This window comes from Rhinolophus ferrumequinum, chromosome 20, assembly GCF_004115265.2.
Source record: "Rhinolophus ferrumequinum isolate MPI-CBG mRhiFer1 chromosome 20, mRhiFer1_v1.p, whole genome shotgun sequence".
Taxonomy (NCBI): Eukaryota; Metazoa; Chordata; class Mammalia; order Chiroptera; family Rhinolophidae; genus Rhinolophus; species Rhinolophus ferrumequinum.
In genome coordinates, this window is record NC_046303.1 from 13,317,480 (window position 1) to 13,343,055 (window position 25,576).

Below are 25,576 nucleotides of genomic sequence, written 5' to 3' on the forward strand. Positions count from 1 at the left end.
ACTCGGTCAGTAATTCTTACAGACGTTAAAAATAAGCGGGCAAAGACGCACGGACAAACTGTGGGACAGCTTCTAATTTTTCTTTAAATCACTATATCCAATATTCAGCTGAATGTGCAAACTCAATCTGGATGCATATACCAAACCCAGCGGGCTCCCTCCCCTGTTTTAAACAGAGAACTCTGGGAATATACAGCCACCAGTTTTCATCATGCAACAACATAAATTTATCATAGCTCTTTGGCTTGTTATTATGTGTCCTTCCTAAGAACCTGAGTGCTCTTAAATCTTTTATTTCTTCTTCACTCTACCCTTGTGAGGGTGGAAACAAGAGACACCATCCTCATTCTGGAGATAGGGAAGCGGGGCCAGAGATTCTGCATTTCTGAGAAGCTCCTGGGTAATGCCCACGCGGCTGGTGCTCAGACCACACTCTGAGTAGTCAGGGGTGAGAGCTATCACACGATACTCAGAAGTGAGAGCTCTTTCGATCCCATAATACAGAGTGGCTGGACCATTCTACCGATTTCTCTCAATGCCTCTGTATTATTACTTTTTTTATGTATATGAGAGGGAGAGGGCCTGCTTTCTTTGTTTTGTCTACTCAGGAATGAGTATGGACCAAGGCAGAGAGAGGGAAGCGCTAGTAAGGAAGTATTAACAAGGAAGAGAAACAAGGAAAAATGATCAGAGGGAAGGAGGACTGTGGAAATATACAGAAGACACAGATGATGGGCTTAGCAGATCCTAGGAAGGGAGGGACATACTCTGTTGGTGAGGAGACTGGGCTGGTGAAACTTCCTTCCACCATTCTCAAGTATTTGTCCTGAGATCAATGTTGTGGTCTCCATAACATCCATGAAGTTGCCTGCAGTCATCTTAAAATTCACAAATTTTGTTTGAAGAAACAATGACACAGAATGACTTGCATTCCCCCGCCAAAGTCAGGGTCAAGCAGCTTCCACCAAACAAAGTCCCCCTCTCCCTTCTCCCATCAAAAACATCACTCTGAGCTCTAGGCAGCATCACACCAGCTAGGGAAACCAACTTCTGTCTCATCCAATCTGAGCTCTAGAAACAAGGAGAAGATCCAGAACATTCCCTAAGCTCCAGCCAGGACCCAGAGACAGCCGAGGAGGTCTCCTTACCCGATCTGGCGGTTGGTAGAAGGTGCCTGTGTGATGACAGAGCTGGACTGGGGTGACGGCATGGCTTGCTGAATCACAACGCTGGTGTCATGGTTGGACATCCGGGTGCTGCCAAGCTGGTGAGCTCCGGGCCCCGCCATGGCCCCACCAACTGTGTTATGCATCGAGATATTCTGCCCAGAGAAGACAGAGGGGAAAGGTCAGAAGAAATTAATGTTTTATTCTATTCTCAAGCTCTCAAGGCCAAAATTGGGAATCTGGTCATGTCAACTAAATAGAGAGTTATGGCTTCTGGAAAGCCATGGGTCCATTCATCTTATTATAACGTACAGCTATGAGAAGATGAAAAATAACTATTCACCCTAAGAGTAAAGCACATAAGGAAATACCTTAAAGTTCACTAATCATTCTGCCACCATCCTGATGTGAGGTTTACATCAGAGACGTTTAGTGCATATCTTCTCTGACTTGGTATGATATATACTGCATTTGAAAATGATTTCTGTGGTAAGTGCATAATATCGTGATTTAGTGAAGAGTCACTTGGCATTCTGCTTTGAATGACAAGCGCACTGGGTTATTTTTTCTTTTTCAGTTCTATAAGAGTGGCCAACCACTATTTTTTCCCTAGGAAACTACTACTTTTCCAAATCATAATCTGGGTACTCATGACCCAAGTCCAATAACCTGGGGAATGAGGATGGATGACTGGACTAGAAGACAGGGTGTCTGGGATCCAATGACATAAGAGCAAGAGTTGCAACTTTCTACTATATTCCCACAAAATCAATCCATAACCATTTTATGGAACCATGGAATACAGAATAACGTTTGATTGTCTGCTTGCTTGCTCAGTGTCTATTCATCTAGAATGTAAAATGTTTGTGTTCACAATTCTATCCCATGGTGCTTGGAACATGGTAGGCATTCAGTAAACATGTATTGTATGAATACACGAGTGACGGGAACAAAAGAGACAACTCAGTCCCTTAAGGGACCTAATATGCCTTTATTTCTGATGGCTTACATGAAGGCCTCTTTGTGTAAAATTCAGAAGTAAGGAAAAATACTCAAGATAAAGCTGGCTTAAAAAACAACTCTTCCTAGCAATGAAAGTCACTGGGACAGAAGAGAATTCACCCTGAGGCTACAGGCGCTGATCAACATGGTGGGACTGAAACGTGAAAAATTCAGAACTGAGAAAAGAGAGAAAGCCCAGGGCAAAGCAAATCAAGTAAGTGGGCCTCTGTAAGCCACTAGGTATAGCGCCTCAGCCTAGGAGTGTAGGGAAATTCGAGAGGGCAGTTGGACAACAGGTTGAAGATGGCAGGAAAGAAATGAAGTGTCACTAGCAATTTACTAGAGGAAAATATATATATATCTGTCTGCGCTTTGGGGTTAGCAGAGAACAAAATAAATCTTACCCAGGAGAACTAGAAGTGGTTCTTTGAAGTTCTTCTGCAAAGAACAGGATTTCCTGCACTATGTGTTAAATGATGGTGATAACATATATGGTATTTGGGGTGGTTGTGTCCGTCACGTTGCACCTTCCCCAGGTTTCTGATTTCTAACTCCTGGCCACACAGTTTGTCAGGAGTCCAGATGGAAACTGGGCCCCTGGCTTAGACGTGAGCCAACCGTGTTGTCGTGGGTTCCCAAAGGCACGGACAGGCTTATACGTACACACACGGCCCAAAAGCTCCTCTTATACACTGGAAGGTTTTTTCTGATGTGGGAAAATAATGTGGTTGGTTAAAGTAACATGAAAGGAAGTGTTGATTTGTATTGGAGTGTCAGTGTGGGGAATATGCTTGAGTTCTTTTCTATAGGATCTAGAGGCCTAGAGAATTGAACTAAATATAACGGAAGCAAAAATAATTGTGTTATTTCTTTTGAAAGTGAAATTTAACAAATTTATTGCCCCAGGTCTTAATGAGGTCTTGGTAAAGTAAACAATTCCAAGTGTTATTTTTTCCATTGTTTGAATCTTCAAAGACACTCAAAATTTTTCATCTTGCTCACAGTCACCTACTTGGTCAATAACAGTCCCTGACTATCTTTTCAGAATTATTTCTGTTGTGCTATGCTGCCAAAGGTTATCAACCAAGTAATACAATTCAGTTTTTAAAATAATAACCTTTAAATTCACAAACAAGAATATAAGATCTATGAACCCTCCTTGAGTTACCCTTGATACCTCTTTTCTATCACCCTTATGTGCAGTCCCCAAATACTACAAATTCAACTTAAGCGTCCTATATCTCTTTGGGCTTTCCATCTCTCCTTCCACCAACCTACACTCAACCATCACCATCTCCTTTCCCGGACTAGACAGTGGTCTCCTAACTGGTCTCCTGTCAGTCACTCTGGCTTCCCTTCTTCTTCTTCTATACTACAGCCACAGTGATCTTCTCAAAAGACAAAACTGATCATGTCTACACAACTTCCCTTATGCCCTCCCCCCCACTTCTAGGATTGCGTCCCATGGTTCAGAAGACTCTAGCAGCACTCCTCGTGTGATCGCCAAGGCCTATAGGGACCCCTCTCACGTCCCCAGCTCATCTCATACCACCATCACTCTTGTTCTCTGTGATTATTCCACCTTGCTGGAATTTTCCTGCCCTTGAACTGAAAACCAGTGGATGGACGTCAATATGCCAGGAAGGATTGGGCGTGTTCCTCGAGGTTCAGCCTTTGGCCTTTTCTTGTTCAACGCTTTTATCAACAGCTTGGATGAAGATGTAAAAATGCTCCATTTCAGCACAGGGCCTTAGAATGTGCTCTGTTTTGTTACCTGTGCTCTTCCCCTGACTACATCTTCACATCTCAGATCAAGCATCTCATGAGGAAGCCTTCACTGACCTCTCCAATGATGGACACCATCTCCCTCTCCTTTGCAGTACTTTCCACAAATTTACAATGTTTTCAATTATTTGATTAATATCTGTTCCTTCCTCTAAGATATAAGCACAATGACAGAAGGGACCAAACCTGACCCTACGCCCCATTGGGTCTCCATGGCCTAGGTCAGTGCCTGGCATAGAGTAGGTGCTCAGTAAATATTGAGTGAATGAATAAAACACAAAATAGCCTCCCTAGAACATTCCGTACGATGAAATCTTATCTTTTATTCCCTGGGCAATTTTTCAGCGTGCTAACTTCTTGTCTACTTACCTTGAAATCTCAAATTATGCTCACAATAATAGAGTTTTAGATATTAAGGAGCTTGTTTGGTTAGGAACTGGAGAAATAGAAAGGATCAGGATTAAGAAGAAAACCATAAACACCGTTATGTAGATTGGAAAGTAAAGCTTTTGAGAAAATACTAAATGAGCCCTTGGAGGAAGATACCAAGAGGTAAGCTTCAAGTCTTTGACCACTTTGCTCAAACGATGGCAACAACCATTATCTCCACCATGAAAAACCAACAAAAACTGACTTGTGCTGCAGCACAAATAAATTGGTTTCATTTCTTCAGAGTAAAGCATGTTAAGGAGAGAAAGTATGTCTCTCTCCACCAAAAATGTTTATGAATCTTCTCTGAGAACCATTCAAAAGAATAAAAAAGACTATCTAGGAAACCACTTCACACTCTCCCCACCATTTTTAAGATATCTTTTTGTCTCTGTGATCTCCACCACAGATAGAGAAGGCGTCTGAAAGTTATATTCTAATTCTTCAATCATCTCTTTTCTCCCCTACACATGAAATCTGCAAATTCTCCAGCTTCCTTCCCCCACACCCAGAGAGTAATTTCAAAACATTGTGAAAAAAATAAACAATTAAGCAAGCATTATTATTTCATGTTAAGAGGAGATATTTTTTCTTTAAGCATTACATAGTAACTCAAACATGAAATTATTTTCCGAGTTCACATTTTCCCAATTACGGGTTCAAAACCTGTCTTCATTGATAGAAGAATGGCAATTTACCTCCAGGTAAATTAAATATCCAATTTCAAAAACACAAAGAATGACTCTAGCTTGCTGTTATTTCTTCTAGATAGGTGCAAAAATTTGGAGCTGGTGAAACAATGTCATAAAACCAGTGGATGGACGTCAATATGCCAGGAAGGATTGGGCGTGTTCCTCGAGGTTCAGCCTTTGGCCTTTTCTTGTTCAACGCTTTTATCAACAGCTTGGATGAAGATGTAAAAATCGTGCTTGTCAACTCTGTGGTTGACACATGTTGGGAGGCATAGCTAATGTTCTGGATAGTAGGCTCAGGTTTTACTTGAGCCAACTATGTGATCTGGCCTCCAAAAATGCTGACATAAATCTAGGTTATTGTAAGAGAAGTGCAATGTCCAGATCAAGGGAAGTAATTATTCCACTGTAGAGCATGTTGAACTGACCACATTTGGCCACCACATTTTAAGGGGGAAATTGACAAATAGGAGGAAATGGAAGCAATGAAGGCATCCAAAATGCATCACAGGAAGAAAGGTAGAAGAATCGGGGAATATTCAGTCTTAAGAAGAAAAGATTTGGAGGGTCATGCTAACTGCCTTCAAATATTTGCGGGATTATACATAGTCTCTGTTGCTCCAGCAGTCATAATTTCAAAAACTGGGATCATAATGATAAAAGCCAATGCTAGCTACAATGTGAGGACCTATTTTGAAGCAGCCACTAGTGTACAGGCGTTATAAACTGCACCTCTAATCCTCACAATGACACTAAAAAGGTAGGCATTATTATCTTCATTTTAAGATGAGAATGAGTAAAACTCCACACTATCCCTAATGCCATGCCATTCACCTTTGGCCTCCCTCCCTCCTTCTGGACTGATACTTCAAAAAGATGAATTTAGCCTTTTAAATGTACCAACGTGTAGAGATACCCAAACACAAAACCAGCCGTCTTGTACAGTACTGAGCTTCGGAGTTAAGCCAGTACAGACTACTGGGCATCTGTCAAGAATGTCACCAACAGGATTCTTGCATCAGGAGGAAGACGGCACTAGATGAGCTCAGAGGTCTCTTCTATTGCTAAGATTCTCTCAGTTATGATACATAGTTCATACTTCAGCTCAAATGCTTCCAAATGATTATTAAACATATGATAATGTTGAAAATATACTGGCTTAGGCGTTAGGATGTCTCTTCGAGTCCAGTCTCTTTACCCCTCTTTGTAGCCATGTAACCTGGATAAATCATTCAACTCTCCCGGCTCCATAACCTCATTGAAATAATAAAAGCAGGGGTTGGACCACATGGTCTCCCTGATCTTTTCCAGCTCTGATACTCCATAAGTCTCCTTCTGTGTTACATTTTATGAGACACTAAACATCCAAACAGACTTTTTAAACTGATTCATGGGTCTAGAAACATTGATTTTTCTCCATAACCATAAGGTTTTGCAGAAATTAGCTTTCTGAAAATTACAGCTTCCTACCAGACCCATGGGATCATGATTCAAGAAACTGATCTAACAGAAAGTAAAATTTCTCAGACATCAAAAATGAAAGCTCCACAGACAAACTATCTTCACCTAAAATTTTCCCTCTTCAGTTCAAATTTCTCCACACGCCCTTTGATTTTTTTCCTCCCTTCATGTCCTGCAATATACCTTGCTCTCCATTCACTGTTGTTCTGAGACATAAAGGGTGTGAATGGGATGAGAACCAGGGAAATAATGAGTCTTGATTGCATACTCAGAGAGCTTCAGGTAGAGTGGTAATTGTCTTTCTGCATGCATGGACTTGGAATACAATATGCAAGAAAACAACCTGATGTATATGAATATACATTGGTGTTCTTACAAATAACTATAATTTCAGGGTGTGGTAATGAAGGATGAAGGCAAATGAACAACAAATGGAAGTGAAGGTCGGAGCATACAGGCAAAATAATGTTGATTCCCATGAGGTCCCAAAATGTTATCTTCAAATCTATATTCTGTCCAACTGCCAAGGTGTGGAGACTTTATGGGTTTCTCTATAAAGAGCCAGGGTCATCTCAACACGTGTTTACAAGTTGAGTTGTGCAATCTTGAAATTGTCTGCATCTTAATGATGCCCGGGCAGTTACGAAGACTTTCAGAACTTCTCAGATGTAAACATCCATGAACTGCATCCCAAAGATGTCTGAGACATTCACAGAATAACAAAGGTCTTCCTTTCTGGGAGATACTAGGCTCTCTGGAGATGTAGAAGGGATTCTAGACAGTCTTGACTCCTCCTTTCTGATGCTCTCAGAGCTGGAGTACCAGTATGGGTATTCTGAATCCTACTAACAGGGTGGGCTGTTCCATGACAGAGGGGACAGTGAGGTATTAGAGAAGACACCGCAGATGGGAGGTGAGGAGACCAGGGGTCATGCAGGCTGCCTCTCTCTCCACAGCATCCTCCTTAGCATATTCACACAGGGCAAGATGGACAACATAAGGTAAGAAACCATCTCAGGCAACCTCTGCAGGAGGGGAAGGGAAAGGAGGGGGCAGGGCACTGTCAAAACTTAAGCCTTAACACGCACATTTAAATTCTGCTTTTTCAGAGTTCGCTCCTTATCCCCAGAGAATTCTAAGAGACCTATGGTACAGAAAGATAACAGGAGCACCGGAATCAGGATCAAGGTCACATCAGCTCCCTGTCACCTGGGGCATGTTATTCAGGTTCTCTGAGCTATAACTTCCTCGTCTTTAAAATGGAAACGAATCATCTAACAGACAGGATTCTAGAGAGTATCACATGTGATAATAGATGTTCAGCATAGTACCTGACAGCAAAGGTGTACTTCTTTCCTTTCAGTAAAGTTTATAATGTGAAGCTCAGAGAAGAATGGTTCATTCTGGGTAGCTAGTCCCTATGACCGATCTAAATAGAAATATTATTAATAATAACTAACACTTCTACAGCAATACTATTTATGTCAGTAAACTTAATCTTTATCATCAGTCTAGGGTATGATTATTAGCCCCATTTTACAGATGTGGAAACTACGGCACAGAGAGGTTAAGTGACTTGCTCAAAGTCACACAACCAATAAGTGGCTTCAGAGTCCAGGTTCTTACCTACTAAGACGTACTCCCTGTTCAGTCTCCCTGTAAAAATATTTTCTAGTGGAAAGTGACATGGCAAAAAACATCTGTGCCTGATATCCTTTCTATGGGCATTAAAAGAAATTATTAATTGATGCTGGCATGCAATGCTGAGGATTACAGTATATCTGTCATACCACTAATTTGGATCAATGTCATCACCACCATCTTCTCCTCTAAAAAAGCCATGACTTCATTTCAAAGTGATTGATTAGCGGCCCTTGTCTTATGATCATGCTGTCTACATGGGCATTTCTAGACTGGTGTGCACTGAACAGGGCAGATTAAGATTAGGGAGGGAAAGCTGTAGTCCAAAGAGTGTTGAACAATACTTTTATCGAATTACCACAACAAGCAAACAAACAGCCCTCACTTGCGCAAGCTTCGGTGTTCGTTCATCTTCCTCAAGAGTTCCAAGAGCTCAGGGAAAGCCTGAGAAAGACACCATTTCTCTGATGTTTGGATCAAGTTCAAGTTCCAAGGAAGATTCCCTTGCCATGGGTAGGAAAGCAGCTCGCACACTGCTGTGACCCTGAGTGGCCTGAGTCCACTCACCCCTTTCCAGGAAGTAGGCAGCCCCCCGAGTGGGCCTCTAGGCTTGAGTCTGCGGGACACAGAGCAGCTGGATCCGTCTGACGGGCCTCCACTCTCCTCCAGTCCCACATCGCTGCCATCCTTTCTAATACTGGGTTTGAGGCCATGGAGCCCAGAACCATCCCTGTAAGCATTTTATAGCTATTCATTTAATACTGTAGTAAAATGCGCAAGACAATAAATGTCTTCTTAGGTGCCACCCTTGACTGTGAGAAACAATTTTCAGGTGTCTCTCAAAGCGCCTGCTCCTTCCTGTTTGGATTCTCAGTGCCTTGGACTGTCCGTGTGTCTCCTCTCATCTACCACTTTATTGTCTCAGTTGCTTCTGCTAAATATAATCATATGAGTTAAAAGGAAGAAAATGGCGCCACTTCATTCAGGTTATGAGAATTACAGTTGGGCACATTTCTGTGGTTGATGTTTCCACAGATATCCTGGTAGCTAGACACGAGACGAACGCCACTGAAAAATGGTATTGTACTCAATGCTCACTGGTGAGGTTCCTCATTTTTCAAGAATTTTCTTCCAGAAAGATGTGCATCCATCATGGCACCAGCCTGCTTAAACACTTGTGCTGGCGTCCCACGACCTCACACATATGCCTTCGCGGAGACTTCAGCCTCTTACGATCTAATGCCCACCAATCTTTCCCACATCACCCCCTGGAGCCCGTCCTCGCTAACACCCCTCACCGCTCTCACACACAGACCGCAGTGCTCCTAGACTATTCCACACCACCTCACGTCTCTGTTCCACCTTTGCACATAATATTTCTTCTTTGCAGTCAATCCGTTTATCAAGATCCAGCTCTAACGTCCCCTCCTCTGTGGAGCCTTTCCCTACTCCTTCTGGGCCTGTGGATCGTTCCCTGCTGTGTTCCCACAGCACGTTGTCCACACCTCCATGCGAGAGCAAGACTTGTTTCCGTGTGTGATTCCTCCAGGGACCTGGGAGCGGTGAATACGCCATGTGCGTCAGAGAAGCGCCAATGCCTGCTCCGTGATGTGTACTTTGCAGATACACAATCAATTCAAGCATTCGGTGCACACATAAATAATGTGTGACCTTGAACAACTTTATAGCTTCCCTTTGCTTCGGTTTTCTCTTTTGTAAAATAGGAACAACCCTACCATGTAAGATTTTTATAAAGATGATATTGAGTAACAGAAATACAGAGCTTAGTGCAATGTTGAGCACACTAAATGCCCAGTAATTGTTAGTTGCCATTATTATAATTATCATTGCTATTATCACGATGACTACCAAGGCTCACACGGCCTTTCCACTGGGTGGATAGAATTAATTAACCACTCCTTTGTCCTCCATCTTCTTTCACACATGCTTCTTTCAAATCTCCTGTCAACACATTGGTGCACGTACTTATTTTTAAGTTCTCCCCTTTTAGCTGTGAATACTTTGACTACAGGGACAGAGTCTGATTTCACATCATTGTCCGCAGGAGCTAATACAATGCCTGTCACATAGATGTTTGCCGAGTGACTATCTAGTAAGTGTAACCAGTGCTGTGGAAAGAGAAGAAAGTTTATAGGGATATGGGAGTTTAGGGAAAGGTGGGAAGGAGAAACAAATGAATCTGCAAAATGCCTTTACACATGCATACACACAGTAGAAACAAGAAGAGACACATCACCTAGAGCTGATGAGACCACGGTCTGAAGGGCAAAGGGCTGGTCAACTGGTCTGTGTTTTCAGCCGAGCCCCAGCATGGAGCACGTGATCTTATTTAACTTCTTCAGTCTGCTGCTTTGGTCTTCATAATGATTCCTACAGCTGTCCTTTTTTTGCTGTCCACAAGCCCCACAGCTTTATCACCTCCTAGCCTGATGACACAACAGCTCCCTACTGTTCTCTAGGCTTCCAGTCCTCTGGTCCCTTCCCGACCGCTCCAGACCCTACTGTCCAATGAATTGGTGTCAATCATCATTTTCCTGTTGTCACTCCTCCCCTCGAAAACTGACCGGCGTTTCCCTTTCCTTACTAAAGCCCGCTCTTACTCAGTCTTGCCTCGAGGCTCATGTATCCAGTCCCAACTTTTTCCCTTGTCCCCTGTCCAAACCCTCCACCCCAGCCACACTTCTCTACTCACTACACAACACAGGAGTTCAAATTCTCACCGTCACACCTTTGCAGGTACATTCCGTAAGCCCGGAATTCCTTCTCTTCCTCTCTGGCTAGCTAAACCCTATCCTTTAGGCAACAAACTTGTTGATTGATGGATGGTGTTTTTTCAAGTGCAAAATGAGGATAGTATACCCCACTTCCTCTGACCTATGAAGTTAAGACACAGTAAAAAGAACTTTAAGAACATACTGTAGCATCTTCCTACAGCCCTGCTGTCTCTCCTCTGACTTCAGTTCATCTTCTCTATGTCCCCTCCCTAACTAAAGACATTCCCCGTCACCCCCGTTATTTTCTACCTCAGCACCTCAATCCTTTCCTTTATAGCACATGTCACCATGGGTAATTGTTATCATTTTCTTTCCAGTTCATTACGTTACAAATTCCAGAAAGGGAATTTAATGCCTCTCTCGTTTACTATCACTATTACCTAGCTCAGAGCCTGGCACAGAACTAAATGACCACTGATGGAATGGATAAATGAATTATGATTCCTGAGGTGATAGTGTGGGTATAAAGAACAATCAATTTATGATTTCCTCTTGTCTAAGTTGGGCACACAGCCGTGTTAAGCCCGACATACAGAGATAACATTTGCGGATCTGCGTCCTCATAAGTCCTATCAACACCCAGAGGCCAAATCACAGCTCAATAGTCTCCTCAATTTGCCATGCGTTTGGCGAACTCAGACCTGAGCTACTGGTTCAAGTGAGGCAAGACGGGCCTTCCTGAGCAACTGGCAAACAAGACAGGAAAAGCTAAAGCAAAATGAGTAGAAACAAGCAAGAAGGAACTTGGACCCTGAGGCCGCGATGGGGAAGGGAAATGGGTGGCACCAGTGGCATTGCCAGGATTACACATCTGTGTTGCCCAGGGAAAAAAAGGGTGCTGAGCACACAATGAAATGCTGGGAAGTGACACTGAGAAGCTGGGAGAGCCATGCAAGAGGCAAATGGCCCATTCTAGAATTACTAAACAAATTTCTCTTCCTTCCTCACCCAAAAATGTAAAATTACTTAAAATAAGAGTGCACATAAAACTACCACCGGGATGCTGAGGGTCTATTTCTTCAGCATTTCAAAGAGAATCAAATACGTACTTAATGACCAGAAATATAAACATAGCACTCTCTTAAAAGCTGCTAATGATATACTACAGCTCCGAGAAGAATCTTTCCATTGCCTTGCCTTTCCCAAGCCTCCCTTCCTCAGCTCTTCTCTCCTGGCCCAAAGAACTAGAGGGTAGGGCTGGCCCACAAAGATTAATTTGCTTGAAAACTCCCCTGCCTGGAGCACTGGTTAGGCATCTGCATTCCTGAATATTTGGCAACATTATGCTCTTAAAATCAAATAGAAATGTGATCTTCAGTGGGAAGGAAAATGTGCTACAAGATCGACTTCCTTCTCCGAAACAATGGAGAAGGAACGTGCTTGTACCTCGTTGCCCTTCTGGAGGAACCCGTCGGGTGGCTCACTGTAAATGGCCTTGCTTTGTAAATTGTTTAGTGCTTCACAAGCATAAGTTACTGTTATGCTGTCCTAAGGATCGATTGTAATTAAGCAGCATATTTCTATCCTGGGAATTGGCTGTTTTACTGGAGGACAAGTACCCTTGAACCGCCATTGCTTCCAAACAAACTGAATCTGGCTACCAGTGTTTGCTGTCTTAGTGCAAAAAACAAATTATGTAACGCAACCGAGGCAATTAATGAGAGATTCTGTCTGTCTTATTTGATGAAATTCTAACACAAAGACATACCTGTTTTCACTTGACCATAGCAAACGAAACAGCACGTGTCGTGTAGTACAGGGGCACGACCACAGCTAGACATGCCAGTCCCCTAAGAAACATCCAGAAATCCTGTCTGAATATTAAGAGCAAATTTTTAAGAAGTTTCCTAGCAGCAACGTGGGTTTTCTGGATCCTTAGAGGCGTCCAGAAAGTGAAACGGGTGTCAGTGAAGTGGTTTCCGTGTTTACAGTACCTGCGAGGTCCATCTCCAAACTGCACGACATCACCTATTACTATTGTTACCTCATTTCCTACCTCTCCTTATCTTACTCTGCTCCAGACTCGTGTTGACCTCCTTGATGTTCTGCTAACGCATGGGAGCCTTGGCACAAGCTGCTCCCACAAGCTGGAAGCCTTCTTCCCATCAGCCCCACAACTCCCGCCCTCCCCTCTTCCAAATGTTTGCTCACATGGTAGCCCCTAACAAGTCCTATGCCTGAGGCCTCTCTGCTTGAAACGACAACTTTGCCTCCCCGCTTCCACACTTCCCTTATTTAATCCGTCCTTTCCTGTTCATAACATCCACTCCTTCCTCATTTACTCCCATCCAAAAGACCATTTCCATCCCAAGTCGTAAAATAAGAATTTGAGAAAAAGACAAATACACAGGAAAATCCAATGGCTCTGTTTTCATTTTTTTTCCCACCAAGGGTTCCTTTTATGATTCTTCTCCCTTGGATGTCATATTTTTAAAAAACTCCTTTAAAAGTTACGAATTCATTTCCCTATACGATTACCTGTCTTTTGAAGATTTCACATGCTTTAATTTCTAAAATCGTATTTCACTGCATTGTACCCTCAGACATTGCTGTTTCACAGTGTTGATTAAATTCTAGTCCAACAGAAAGAAATTGATGCTTTAGCTAGTTGGGGCAGACTTACTGCAGATAAATGTGTAATTTCAATTAAAGAGGTTGACTACTGTATCACTTGGGGTCCCAGTAGGAAGCAGACGGCACAATCAAACTGTATAATTTGAGGGGTGATGAATACAGAAATTATTTTCAAAGGTGTAGGCAGAATACAGGGAAGCTGCACACCACAGTGCCGTATCCCGGGGCCATTTCCAGCAGGGAGCTGTTAGCATCCCTTGGCTTCCAGGAGAGAGAGGAGTGAGGCTACCATGATTCAGGGGAGAAAGAGGTCGGCAGGACCAGGGGAGGAGAGGGAGCTATCTGGAGAGGATGCTTGGCAGGGGCTGTGACTCCTGGTCAAAGGAGGCAGCTAATTGAAGGAGCTGGGCAAAGAGACACTCAGGCTCCCTTTCCTCCCTCTCTGGAACCTGCTGCGGTTGTCCCTGTGACCACTGGCCTAAATCCAGTGGGAAAATACAGGTGAAAAAAGCTCATGAGCATGCTGTATACAGATCAGCCTGGCAGATCAGAGAGGGTGGGAAACGGGGAGAGCAAGCCTGGATGGACAATCAGAAAGAATGCAGTACAACTATGACTTGATTCAACTTGCATTATTTTATTTTACAAGCAATAATTTGTAATATACTTGCTCACTAGGGAAAACTTATATGAAAGAAAAAATAGGTGGGAAGGAACAAAATTACCATTATCTTAACATGCAGAAAAACCTAGTATTTTACTACATCTTTCCAGATATTTTCTCTACACACACACACACACACACACACACACGCACACACACACGCACACACACACACAAACACACACCATAGAATAGTATATAAAATACACATATTAATACACATATTATCTATATAAAATGTGTGTGTGGAGGAAGAGAGAGAGAGAACCAGACAGAGACAGAGAGAGATCCCAGGTACTCAAAAGATCAGAAACCCCAGTTTGGGACCCAGTGACACATTTTTAACTGCACCCTACCTACTATGACTAAAAACTAAAATGTTATCTTCATCTTTATTTCCTTTCCTCTCATTTAAGCCATCTAAGGACAGGACTGTCACTAACTGGACGTACCCGTGTGCTTAATAAATCGTAACAGGACTGATGAAAATAATAGAAGGCAGAGCAAAGATGTGCCCATCCCACCGTGTGTCCATGTAACCCAGCTCCACCCCACAAATATGGGCCTGGACAAGCACGGCTCCTCTGAAACCAGCTCCACACCCTGAAAACAACCGCTCACTTTCAGGCTGAAGCTTCCGAGTTGTCTACTTTCCCCCTGGTGAAACAATCGGGCTTGGAATAGGAACAGCTTTCTATGTGGGAGTCACAGAAGGAAGAAAAGTTTGGCACCTGGTGCCTGTGGGACACGAAGCCATGACAGTGCTGAGCTCAAGTCTCCTTTCTGCCAAAAGTCATTGGATGGAAAGACAGTAAGCACATTTAAAAGTTGCCTTTTTCTACCTGGAGAGTCAGGATTTATGGGTTGGCTTGCTAAGTAGAAGCACGAAGGCCAATGAAACATTTTTGTTTAGATGAGCTTCCCCAGCAAGCTGTCACTCTTGGGTTAGGACACCAAATGTTTTGGTCCCTGGTCTTTGGCAACAGTCTATAATATTTTATCTTGAGTTTATGTCAATCCTATGATGCCATATCTCCACCGACAAGTCGAAGGTGGGGCAAATGTACTGATTACTTGATAGACTGAGAAATAATATTTCAAAACCTAAAATAAAGATGAGATTGACATCTCAGGGCGATCAGGGACCCACATGAGAACTACGCCCATATAGGCGGAGGGGTCAGTAAGTGAGTCCTTGGACAAAAGGTCTTACATCTTTCCCTGTGCATGCTCGTAGACGCCCACATCCTTAAGCTGATGATATAGGTGTGTTTGTTTAATTTTTTGCTCTGCAGATATGTTTCATTTAATATTTGAATGCTGTCCAGTGACTTTTAAAGAAGCCCAAGTAGAGACCTATGTATAAAGAAATGTTTTTCAGATGTCTTTTTATACCTATAGAGTTCACTAACCACTTTATGAAATAGTTTTTCAAACCCCTATAGATGAATTTAGAAATTTAAATCTACCCTTAAAAGTCAAATAGAATATCAGTGTGAAATGCCATTTTAAAGGCTTTTTATAAACATTGGTAAAGGCATGTTCAAGGCAAAAGATGAAACACAAAGTATTTGAATTTCCTATATTATCTTCACCTGGGTAAGCATCTCTGCCTTTGAGTTAGTTCTGCATTTATACAGAATACTGATTTCCCTGGGTAACTAACTAGTACACCATTGTCAATGGAACAATGACAATGTTGAGTCCTAAAATCTAATCTCTCATCTGCTGGCATCAGAAGAGACCACCCCCCATCCCCCAAAGCTTCAGGGCCCTCGTGGATGCCTTGTCTTGTATGTCACTCCATTTATTCAAACATCCTTTCATTTCTCCACATTAATAGAGGTCCAGGCTCCAATGCCTGAAGAAGTGCTGACAAGGTTAAAATGCTTTATTCCCTTTCCTCCCCCTCTCCCTCATTTACTGGGATTAAGGTCATCAGGACCTCGTTTTGAAGGCTTTTTAATGCTGGTCCAGTGGCAGCCAAGGGAAAAGACCTAGTTGATACCTAGTTTTATCTTTGTGACGAGGCGATCCAGAAAACCTCTTTCTAGCACATAGTGAGTGCATTTGGGGAAGCATTCTACACACACACACACACACACACACACACACACACAGCTGCCTACTCTTTCTAAGACAACTCAAACACACTGAGCCCTCGCACTGGCTGAACAAAATTCAAGTGGAGGCTGAGGGGTGGGGGGCTGGGGAGGTGATTCTGAGCCAATGATGGAAGGAGGGGGGTAAAGTGTCTATGGTCTTTCATCTTAATTTCTGTGACATGATCCAATTATATCTAGTCAATAGTGCCCTCTAATTACTAGCAGAGATGAATAATGAAAGATTCCCCTTGTATTCAAGTTTTCCCCAAAGTCTGGCTTCCTTCCTCAGCTCACTCATGTGAACATTCTAGATTCACGTACAGAGCACACCTAGAGCTTCTGGTATGCTCAGCCAAATAGAGAGTCACTTAAGAAAACTGATAAAGCCCTTTGGGGTTTCCATAGGAGGCGATGGCTGCAGGCTGACCCCTCGTGAGAATGGCACAGGGGTAGGATGGAAGGGGACTGTGGCCACCTCCAGGCAGGACGTCTGTAGCCAAAGAGATGTTGGCCAGCAGAGTGACAACACCTTTAATATGCAGGACTTCATTGTTAGGTTTCTCTGGTAACTGAGGAATAGGAAAAGGAACAAAGAAAAAGCAGATCCAAAGAAGTTAACATAATTACTGAAACAGGGCAAAGTAGGGCAGTGAAAAGGAGGGATGGAGCAGAGAAAGGACTTCAGATGGAGAGACCCAAACCAGGAGACCCCACTTGAATGCAGGCTGGGAAGACGGGAAGGAAGAAATTCCAAGTTCGAGGAGAAGATTATGATGAAACTGAGACGTACCTGCTCTCAGCACTTTAGACTTGAAAGCTGCCATAGAAAGCCTTGAACCCGGCTCCCTGTCTTCACAGAGGCCAGAGGAGAGGATGTGATCAGACCAGTGGCCCACATCTAAGTTGAGGCAGAAACGGGACTAGAATCTAGATCGCCTGACTGCTAATTTAGTTGTCTTTCCGCTAGGGTAGATTTTAGAGAATTTTATTTCTATGAAGTAGAAAGAGTGACTTTATCTCCTATTCACATTTGGACCTGGATATGTTGGACCCACAAGGTAATTATTTCATGCTGGGGATGAGACAGGCACTCAAAAGAGGCAGGATTAGGGTCAAGGCTGGAGGGTGACTCAGCATCGCCATTGGGGGTTTAGAGGGAAGGAAAAGGGACTCTCTCTGACGATGGATACACCGGCCATGAGGTCCTGCCAGTCTCCCACCAGCCGAAGGGACTCTGTGACAGCAGAAGGCCTGAGGACACTCTTAATTAAGTTAGAGGGACACTTCAGGCCTCCCCAAAGCACAACACAATTATCCAGTTGCTTAAGGTATTTTAAAAAAACAAAAAAAAAAACACAGCAAAGAGCTCCTTTTGTTCTGACAATTCTTCCTCACACTTAAAGTGCCCGGCAAAATTAGGGCCAGTTAATTCTGTGCTCACTTGGACAGTGCTCTGACAAAAAGCTTAAAGTGCAGAGTGTGGCAGCAGCGACAGGAAAACACTATTGCCTCTGTGGTTTCATATACAGATTGTGTCATACTTAATGCTGAAATCATAAACTATGTATTTTTGCCCCCTCCAAGCTGCCTATTGTGTGCTTATAAACAGGAACCTGGCAGCATGTCAGGGGTGCAAATTGATTTCCTTTCCCAAATAAAATTTTAAAAAGCAAATAAACAAGGTTATGTTGGCTAATGAAACATTACATGCCAGGCTGGGGAGAATTCTTTTAAAATGTATTTTCTTGAGCAAAGGCAACACAAAGCATCCGTAAAAGGTTCTTTCATAAACAACATGTTTACACAAAAATGCATTACTTGAAAGAAAGGAAAGTTATGGTGCATCTCCCATGATATATTTGGGTTGTGTTTTAAGAAATAAATTAGGGAAGGGTGAGAAGGGGGAGTCCTGCAGCGCTATGGAATTTGGAAATTAACTAAAGCCACTCAGGAGTAAGATAAAGTTGTTCTTGTTTAGAACAATTTTTGATCTTAGTGTTTTTATAATTTATCACGAAGACAAAAGTAGCCCCCTTTGAGTGTATCCTATTGGCATGAAGAAAGCTGGGAGAAAAAAACTGAATCACACCCGCCATGCTCAAAGATACACGAACAGGGAGCCTGGCTGACTGGCTTCAGTGGAAACACCGCCTGGAGAGTGGCCTATTTCCCAGCAGAAATGCCTACACCAGCTGAAAGCACTTTTAGTAATCTCTGTGTAAAAAGTATCTCTGGGATCTTGCCTACCTCATACTTCACCACACAGAAGGAATTTTAACCCGGCCCCAGGACCAAAGCCATCCCTAGGGGACTGTGAGGCCCAGATCAAATAATCCTGTATCATCTCCCACCTTCAACCATCCTCCTAATACCTCTCTGCTGATGAACGCAGGTAGCAGGCACCCTCGTGAGTAGAAAAAGTCCCAAGACAACACAACATGCAGCCCAAAGGATGATGTGAAAAGGTACAGGGCCAGTCTCAAGGCTGCCAGTTGAGAGCTGAGGTGCTGCCTGCCAATTATATACAGTATATGAATAGAGGGTACTTTGCCTGTCGTTCTGAACCCCAGTGACACGTCCTTCTTTCACAGTTACTGTCTGTCATCAAGGAATTGGCATTTTGTACTAGAGCTCAGAGGCACGAAGTGGAAAGTCCCCATAATCTTGGGAGGGCCTTGAGTATAACAAAAGAAAGGAACACTTGAATTCTACTCAGGAACTTTCATTCAGACTCAAAAATGTAACTCAGCTAGCTAGTTAGACATAAAGATTCCAAAAATACTCAGAAGTCACAAAGGTGACCCTGAGATCCTGCAGACCCAAATGCCCTACCTCAGAGGGTTTTAGCCGTGTTCAGAGGTGACAGGAAGTGAGGACTGGGGATGGCAAGGTGCCTGAGGTGGCAAGTTCTCTCCCTCTCACCCTCTACTCACCAAGCAACCTTGGTCAGGTCTCCAGGCCACTGCGAGCTTTCTTTTTTTCCACCACTTTTTAATAAGGCAAACACTGTCAGTCTGATGGCTGTGGTGATTAATGAGGTAATATTTGTAAAATGCTAAGAGCTTTCCAGAACTCAAATGCAAATACTTTAGACCAAATACTCTGGATAATAGTTAAAACACAAAAAGGGTTAGTCACCAGTTGGCTGAGGATATGAACCTGGGAAGGGACAGCAGAAGAAGTGTGTTTCGTGAAGGGATTTGACTAGGGTTGGGTGGACATCAGGAGAAGAGGAAAGAAGGGGAAAGAAGCTTTAGAGCTTGCAAAATCTGAAACATCAATTATTTTGCTTCCAAAAGATGCCATTAACTTTTAAAACCCTGCACCCTTTCAACGACACCAAAGATTATTTAATTACACAAAATGTTTTTTTGACACATATAATCCTGCAGGGTATAATCTAACATGCGAGAGCAGATTACACTGAAATTTGTGTTCTTGTCCCAAGAAAATGATACAACATGAACCTGTGGGGGCCATTTGCCAATTGGCTTGGCACGTGTAACCAACTTGACTTCTCCCAGTTCTGTGGAAATGGAAGGATCAAATTAATCACTGGCAAATTTGATAACAGATGTGTTTCTCGGCAAATCCACAGCAAGCACGCAGAAAGTAATTACCCCCTAAAGCTTATTGTGTTCCTACGTACATTTGGCATCAACTAAAGACTTCAGCCGCTTTGTTTTTATCTGACGGGAAGCGAAAGCCGCGGGGTGATACTCCAAATGCTGCTTTAGATTATAAAGTCTTAACAGCCTCTCGCTTTAGGGCACTGTGTTTACTGATGCTATGTAAGCAATTTATCGTCCCTTAATAGCGCATTCACCACAACGTTACAGTGTTTAACTTGTTAAATTCTATTTAGAGCTGCAGGGAAAATTACCTCATTGGCTTCACTAGCGTGGGTTATTGATATCACACAGGAGTTATGGCAGCATCCACCTGACTGGGGACAGCGACAAGAATATTTTACAGGCCGGAGTCCGAAGGTGGAGTGCAGAAATCAAATGGAGAAGTCAAGGCAGTAAAGGGCTGATGAGAAAAATGGGCGGGGGTGGCGCTGGCGGGAAGGCGTTAGGGAAGGCAGAAAGGACTGAGGTGGGCAGGGTCGGCGTCTGATGGAGTCATGTATGAAGTTGTAAAGCAAAGCAGTGGCCCCTGATGGCCATTTTGATTCCAATGTTGACTGGAGCCACCTTCACAACTGGGCAGCGGCCCGATTCCCAATCTCCCTGTCCGGTGGGAAATGTTCTGGATCCAGGGACGTGGGCGACACATTTACCTCCAGCTGCTGTAGCCACTCGTCCAGTGGGCTTGGTGCTTAGCTATTCAGGGCTCAACTGTTGCAAGGGAAATAGTGGGCATGTTTTAAGAAAAACGAGGAGTGGAAAGAGTAAGAGGAGGAAGAAGAAGACGAGGAAAAGGAGAAGAGAAGGAAAAGAAGGGGGGAGAAACAATAGCAGCGGCAAAGCCTTTACTAGAGTAAAGAGAGACATAAAGTAAGGTTAACATATCACTGAGCCTGAAGCTTAGTGATGTCATGAGACTTCTTCAGAAAAGCAGCCGAAGGCCAAGGCCTAAAACCCACTGCAGAGGCCAGAGAAGAGGCCCATGAAACCAGCCAAGTGGCTGACGTGCTCCAGGGTCTTAGCACATGTGACATCAGCTGGCTCACAGACGACTAAGGGTCTGCAGCAAACCACCAGAAATGACAACTATCTCAGTGGGTAACCTCTAGGAGAAAACAGCATTTTCTCTTTCCCCACACGTAGGTTCTGTACTAGGTTTCTTGCGCTCAAAATCTGTAATGGGAATTAATAACCAAAATAAAACAAGAAGTTGGCCGTGCAAAAACAACAGGCATCTAATGAAAGGAACAACATTGTTCACCAAACTGTTCTGGCTAAAATGACTGTTGACAAGGAATTAGGGAGCTAAATAGCGGGTTGTGTGTATTTCCAAAGACAGAGAATAAAACGAGGAGGGAACGCTCTCCTCCACGGAAGCTCCCCATGGAAGTGAAGAACAGCTAGATGTAGGTACTAAGTCTCAGATGTGATCCCTTGAAGAGAAATTTCAGTCTGAAATACAAATCAGAAATTCTTAGTCCTCCGAGATTTGACAGATTTTTAACGTTTGGGCTAACAATTCAAATGTAATGCCTAGAGTTGCAGTTCCCAAACTGTGTGCCAAGATGCTCCAGCATGCTGCACTGAACTCGCAGGATTGCCTCAAGATCTTTCAGAGTTTGAGGGAAAGAAACAGCAATACTTGACATCTGTTGGACACTGCGCAAACTTGAGGTCGTCAGTGTTTCAACATTAGATCATACTACATTCCTTTGGATTATATCACATCTTTGCAAAGCTGGATTTTTGGTGGTTGCTGTGATCAAAAGCAAATACCATGCAAAAATAAATGTGGAACAGAAAACAAGGGTGGTGGTGTCCAATTTGACTCTAGAATTTGGGCAACTGTTGAGGGCCCAATGGGCACGCACATCCCATTAGTAAGTAATTATGATTATTTAAGAATGAGATAAAAGTATTCTTTTTTTCTTTCAATAACCGTGTGTTATTTATTCCAAATAGCTACTGAGATGTTTGTATACTTGTTAAGTCGTTTGGACCTAACTACTTAATAAGCAGAATGACGTGGTATTTCCTTTGGCCAAGGAATGCCGTGAAAAAATTATTGAAACCCTGAGAGTGCCTGGATTTGAGCGAGTTTGGGAGTCTCTGGCCCTGAGAAAACTGATAGAGAAAATAATGTGTGGCGATATTTAACAAAGAAGTAATTAGGGAAAAAAAAAAACATAATTTGAGTTAATGAGTCCTCAGTACAAGCAGACCATGTGGGTAAAAGAATCTTCTATGTTTTCCAAAGCGCTGTAGAGATTCAAATGTTCTGGAAACTATCTACTCAGCTAACTAGAATCATGGGGATGTCTATGCTCTGAACTTTGGAAAGTTCCCAACACATATAAGACCTAGAGTCAGAAATATCTGTAAGTTTAACCTTACATCCATTGGGCCCCACCAGTGCCCTGGTGGTCAATTATCTTACTGTAATTATTCTTTGCTTTTAGGATGCTACCCTGAATGTCATCTGTCACTGGCAACAGTCTCCCTATTGTGTAAATCTGAGACAGTTTAACATATCTTAGGAGACATTTCACCGATGGCTAAGAAAACCACAGAGTTTGAGTCCATTGCATTTCACTGAAGTTGGGATACCACACCCCAAAATATTTTGGGGCATTATGCATTCATTTTCAAGGGTATGGAATAGGAAGCTAGAAAGGGGCTAGAAAAGATGAAGCTGTGTGAATCAAAAGGAACCTTCAAGATCCAGAATGTCCCACCAATAGCAAGGTGTTTCAGGTGTCAAAAAGACCAAGAGAACAGCATCAAATTCATGGGCCAGTTTCAGAGTTTAAACTTGAGTTGATATCAGAGAAGGGAACTGAAATGCTTGATTGGCCAAAATATGGGCCCTACTAAAATTCCAATCAAAAATTGCCCAGAGAATTTGTGTAAGTCTTTTGGTTTGTAACTGCGGAGCAAAAAGAATGGGACACAAAATACCAAAGTTCAATTCTTAACTCTAAATATTAACTTTAATGTTAATTTCAAAAGGCCACTTCAGTGCAAAGATTTTTGGATAATACTTTATTAAGCACAACATGTGTCGTGTCCCACTAGGTACTCCAGGGAACCCATAAAAAGTCAAAGATATAATAATCTCTATCTTCAAGGAGTTGGCAAGGCAAACATTACACACTTACAAAGTTAAACATTAAAAGAAAACAATCCCAGAGGTGTCACTAGCCTACACTTGACTACAGGCCACGTGAATAGTTCAAGAGTCCAGAGGTTTGATGGTTAATTTTATGTGTCACCTTGGCTAGACTAGGGTGAGTAGTTGTTTGGTCAAACATGAGTCTGGATGCTGCCGTGAAGGTATTTTTTAGAGGTGATTAACATCTAAATCAATGGTGGGCCTCATGCAATCAGTTGAAGACCTTACGAACTAAGACTGAAGTTTCCCAAAGAAGAAGTGATTCTGCCTAAAGACTGCAACACTGAAACTCTGCCTGAGTTTCCAGCCTGGATGGATGGCAAAATAGATAGATAGATGATAGGTTGATTGATCAATTGATTGATTGATCAATGACAGATAGACCAATCAATCCTATTGGTTCTGTTGCTCTGGAGAGCACTGACTAACACAAGAAGATAAAAAGGTGATTGTTGACTGGCTCAGTCGGGGAGCTGGACTACATGCAGATGGGTCGTGAAGAGCAGATGGGATTTGGATGAAGGGTGAAGTTCCTCCCTGCCATACTCACTGGTAAGGGACGAAGCAATAGAAACTAAAGCAAGATGTAGCCTCTTGACCTACAGAGAAAGATAAAATGAATGAGACAAACACTTCAAGTGGATACTATTCCAAAAGAGACTACTGAAGAAGTCATGGTAGCCAAACACAGAACTTGGAGATATCAAAAGAATTCTTGTGAGTACTGAGGAGGGCTCTGCCTGAATTCTCCCTCCCGCTCTGGCCAGGGTGACATGGCCACCACAGCAGTTTCTTTGGCCTTCACCACCCTTCCATCAAATTCAAACAAAGCAATACCCATATCTGATAGTATTTTTGCCACCCTTTAAAATACTGTCTCCTAAGAGCAGAGATAAAGAAGAGAGGGTGAAGAGATCTTCACACTCACACGAGTTTCAGCAAGACTGTTGTCAAAGGCATTCCTAAGGAAAAAGACATGATCTTAACTGAAAGGCAGCAGTCTAGAAAGACATTTTGATTCTATGTAACCATAAGCAGTAGACTCCTGGGGATCTATGTTGGAGATAATTGCCACATATTTCATATATATATATATATATATATATATATATATATATACACACACACACACAAATGGGTATAGTTTTTTGGGATTTTTTGTTATTTTTTGTGTTTTTTTGTTTTGTTTTGTTTTTTTAAGGTAATGCTGACCTTTTTAGGAAGCTGCTGTTTTGTTTTGTTTTGTTTTATGGCTTCATCACAATTTAAAATTTGTTGGCTTTTTCTTTTCTCTCTGTCTATATACAACATATGTACATTCTGAGAATAAACAAGAAAGAAATGGCAAACCCAATAGAAAATAGGTACAAAATATGAATAGGAATTTAATAAAGAGAAAGTCCAAATGTCCAAAACATATATGGAGATGTTCCAACTTACTAGTCATCAGAGAAATGCAAATTAAAACAAAAACAGCAAAAACCAGAAAGGTGGATAATTACTCGTGTAGACGCTGATGTGGAGATCTGGGAACCATATGCTATCATCATAGTGTAATTTCTGTGGTTATAAAAATTAACCTGGATCAACTCAGGGAAATTAAATTTGTGGAGGCTGTATGTCCCTATAGTCTCATACAAGTTCGTATAAAGATCATGGTGAAGGCCTAGCTCTTTCCTATTTGTGGGCTGCAAGGTAAGAATACAAATGGAGATCTATATCCCACATGACTAAATTGTTTAAAATTACAAATCAAGTTACAAACATGTTCTACTTCCTCCCTTGACAAATGTATATTCATAACGTAAATTCACGTTTGAATTAATAATTCCCAACTCCTTGGGGCTGTCAGCCTCTAGCCCTAGACTCCAACCTGCCCCTCTTTTCTTTGCACCCCAAGCTCTATTATCTACATTACCAGTGGCCCCACATGCATGCACCTAATTTATAAATGAGGAAGCCAGAACTGAGACGATTTACTCAAGATCACAGAATGAGTGGTAGAATCAGGGCTTGAATTCAGTGTTCCTGTTTCCTAATCCTGCATAGCTTAGTTTTTTCAATGGAAAAATTTGATCTGAGAACTGCTTGTAAAGTAACCGTAAAATTGAGCTACTGAGATGGGATGGGGTGACCCTAGATGAGAATCATTGCCATAAAGAGACTGCAGCCCACGTGCACAAGCTCCATGCACATCTCCCCCTTTCCCCCAGCAAATAACCAGTTCTTGGCCACCCCTCAGTCCAACGTTGTCTGTATTTGCAAAAATAAACTTCAGTTGGAACCCTCAAACTATTAGGATTTTAAAAGGGTGCAGCCACTTTGGAAGACAGTCTGGCAGTTCTTCAAAAAGTTAAACATAGAGTTCCCGTAAGACCCAGCAATTCCACTCCTAGGTATATTCCCAAGAGATATAAAAGCGATATTCCCAAGAGACATAAAAAACCATATCCACACAAAA

At 42.5% G+C, this 25,576-nt stretch overlaps 1 protein-coding gene across 3 annotated transcripts in view; it reads right to left on the reverse strand.

Moving 5' to 3' along the window:
* CREB5 (cAMP responsive element binding protein 5) overlaps positions 1 to 25,576 on the reverse strand; it is a 381,676-nt gene that overhangs the window by 232,026 nt on the left and 124,074 nt on the right. For all 3 annotated transcript variants that reach the window (XM_033088717.1, XM_033088718.1, XM_033088719.1), the window contains exon 5: positions 1,149 to 1,321. In XM_033088717.1, the coding sequence (XP_032944608.1) occupies positions 1,149 to 1,321 (173 nt within the window). The remainder of the gene's footprint in view (positions 1 to 1,148; positions 1,322 to 25,576) is intronic.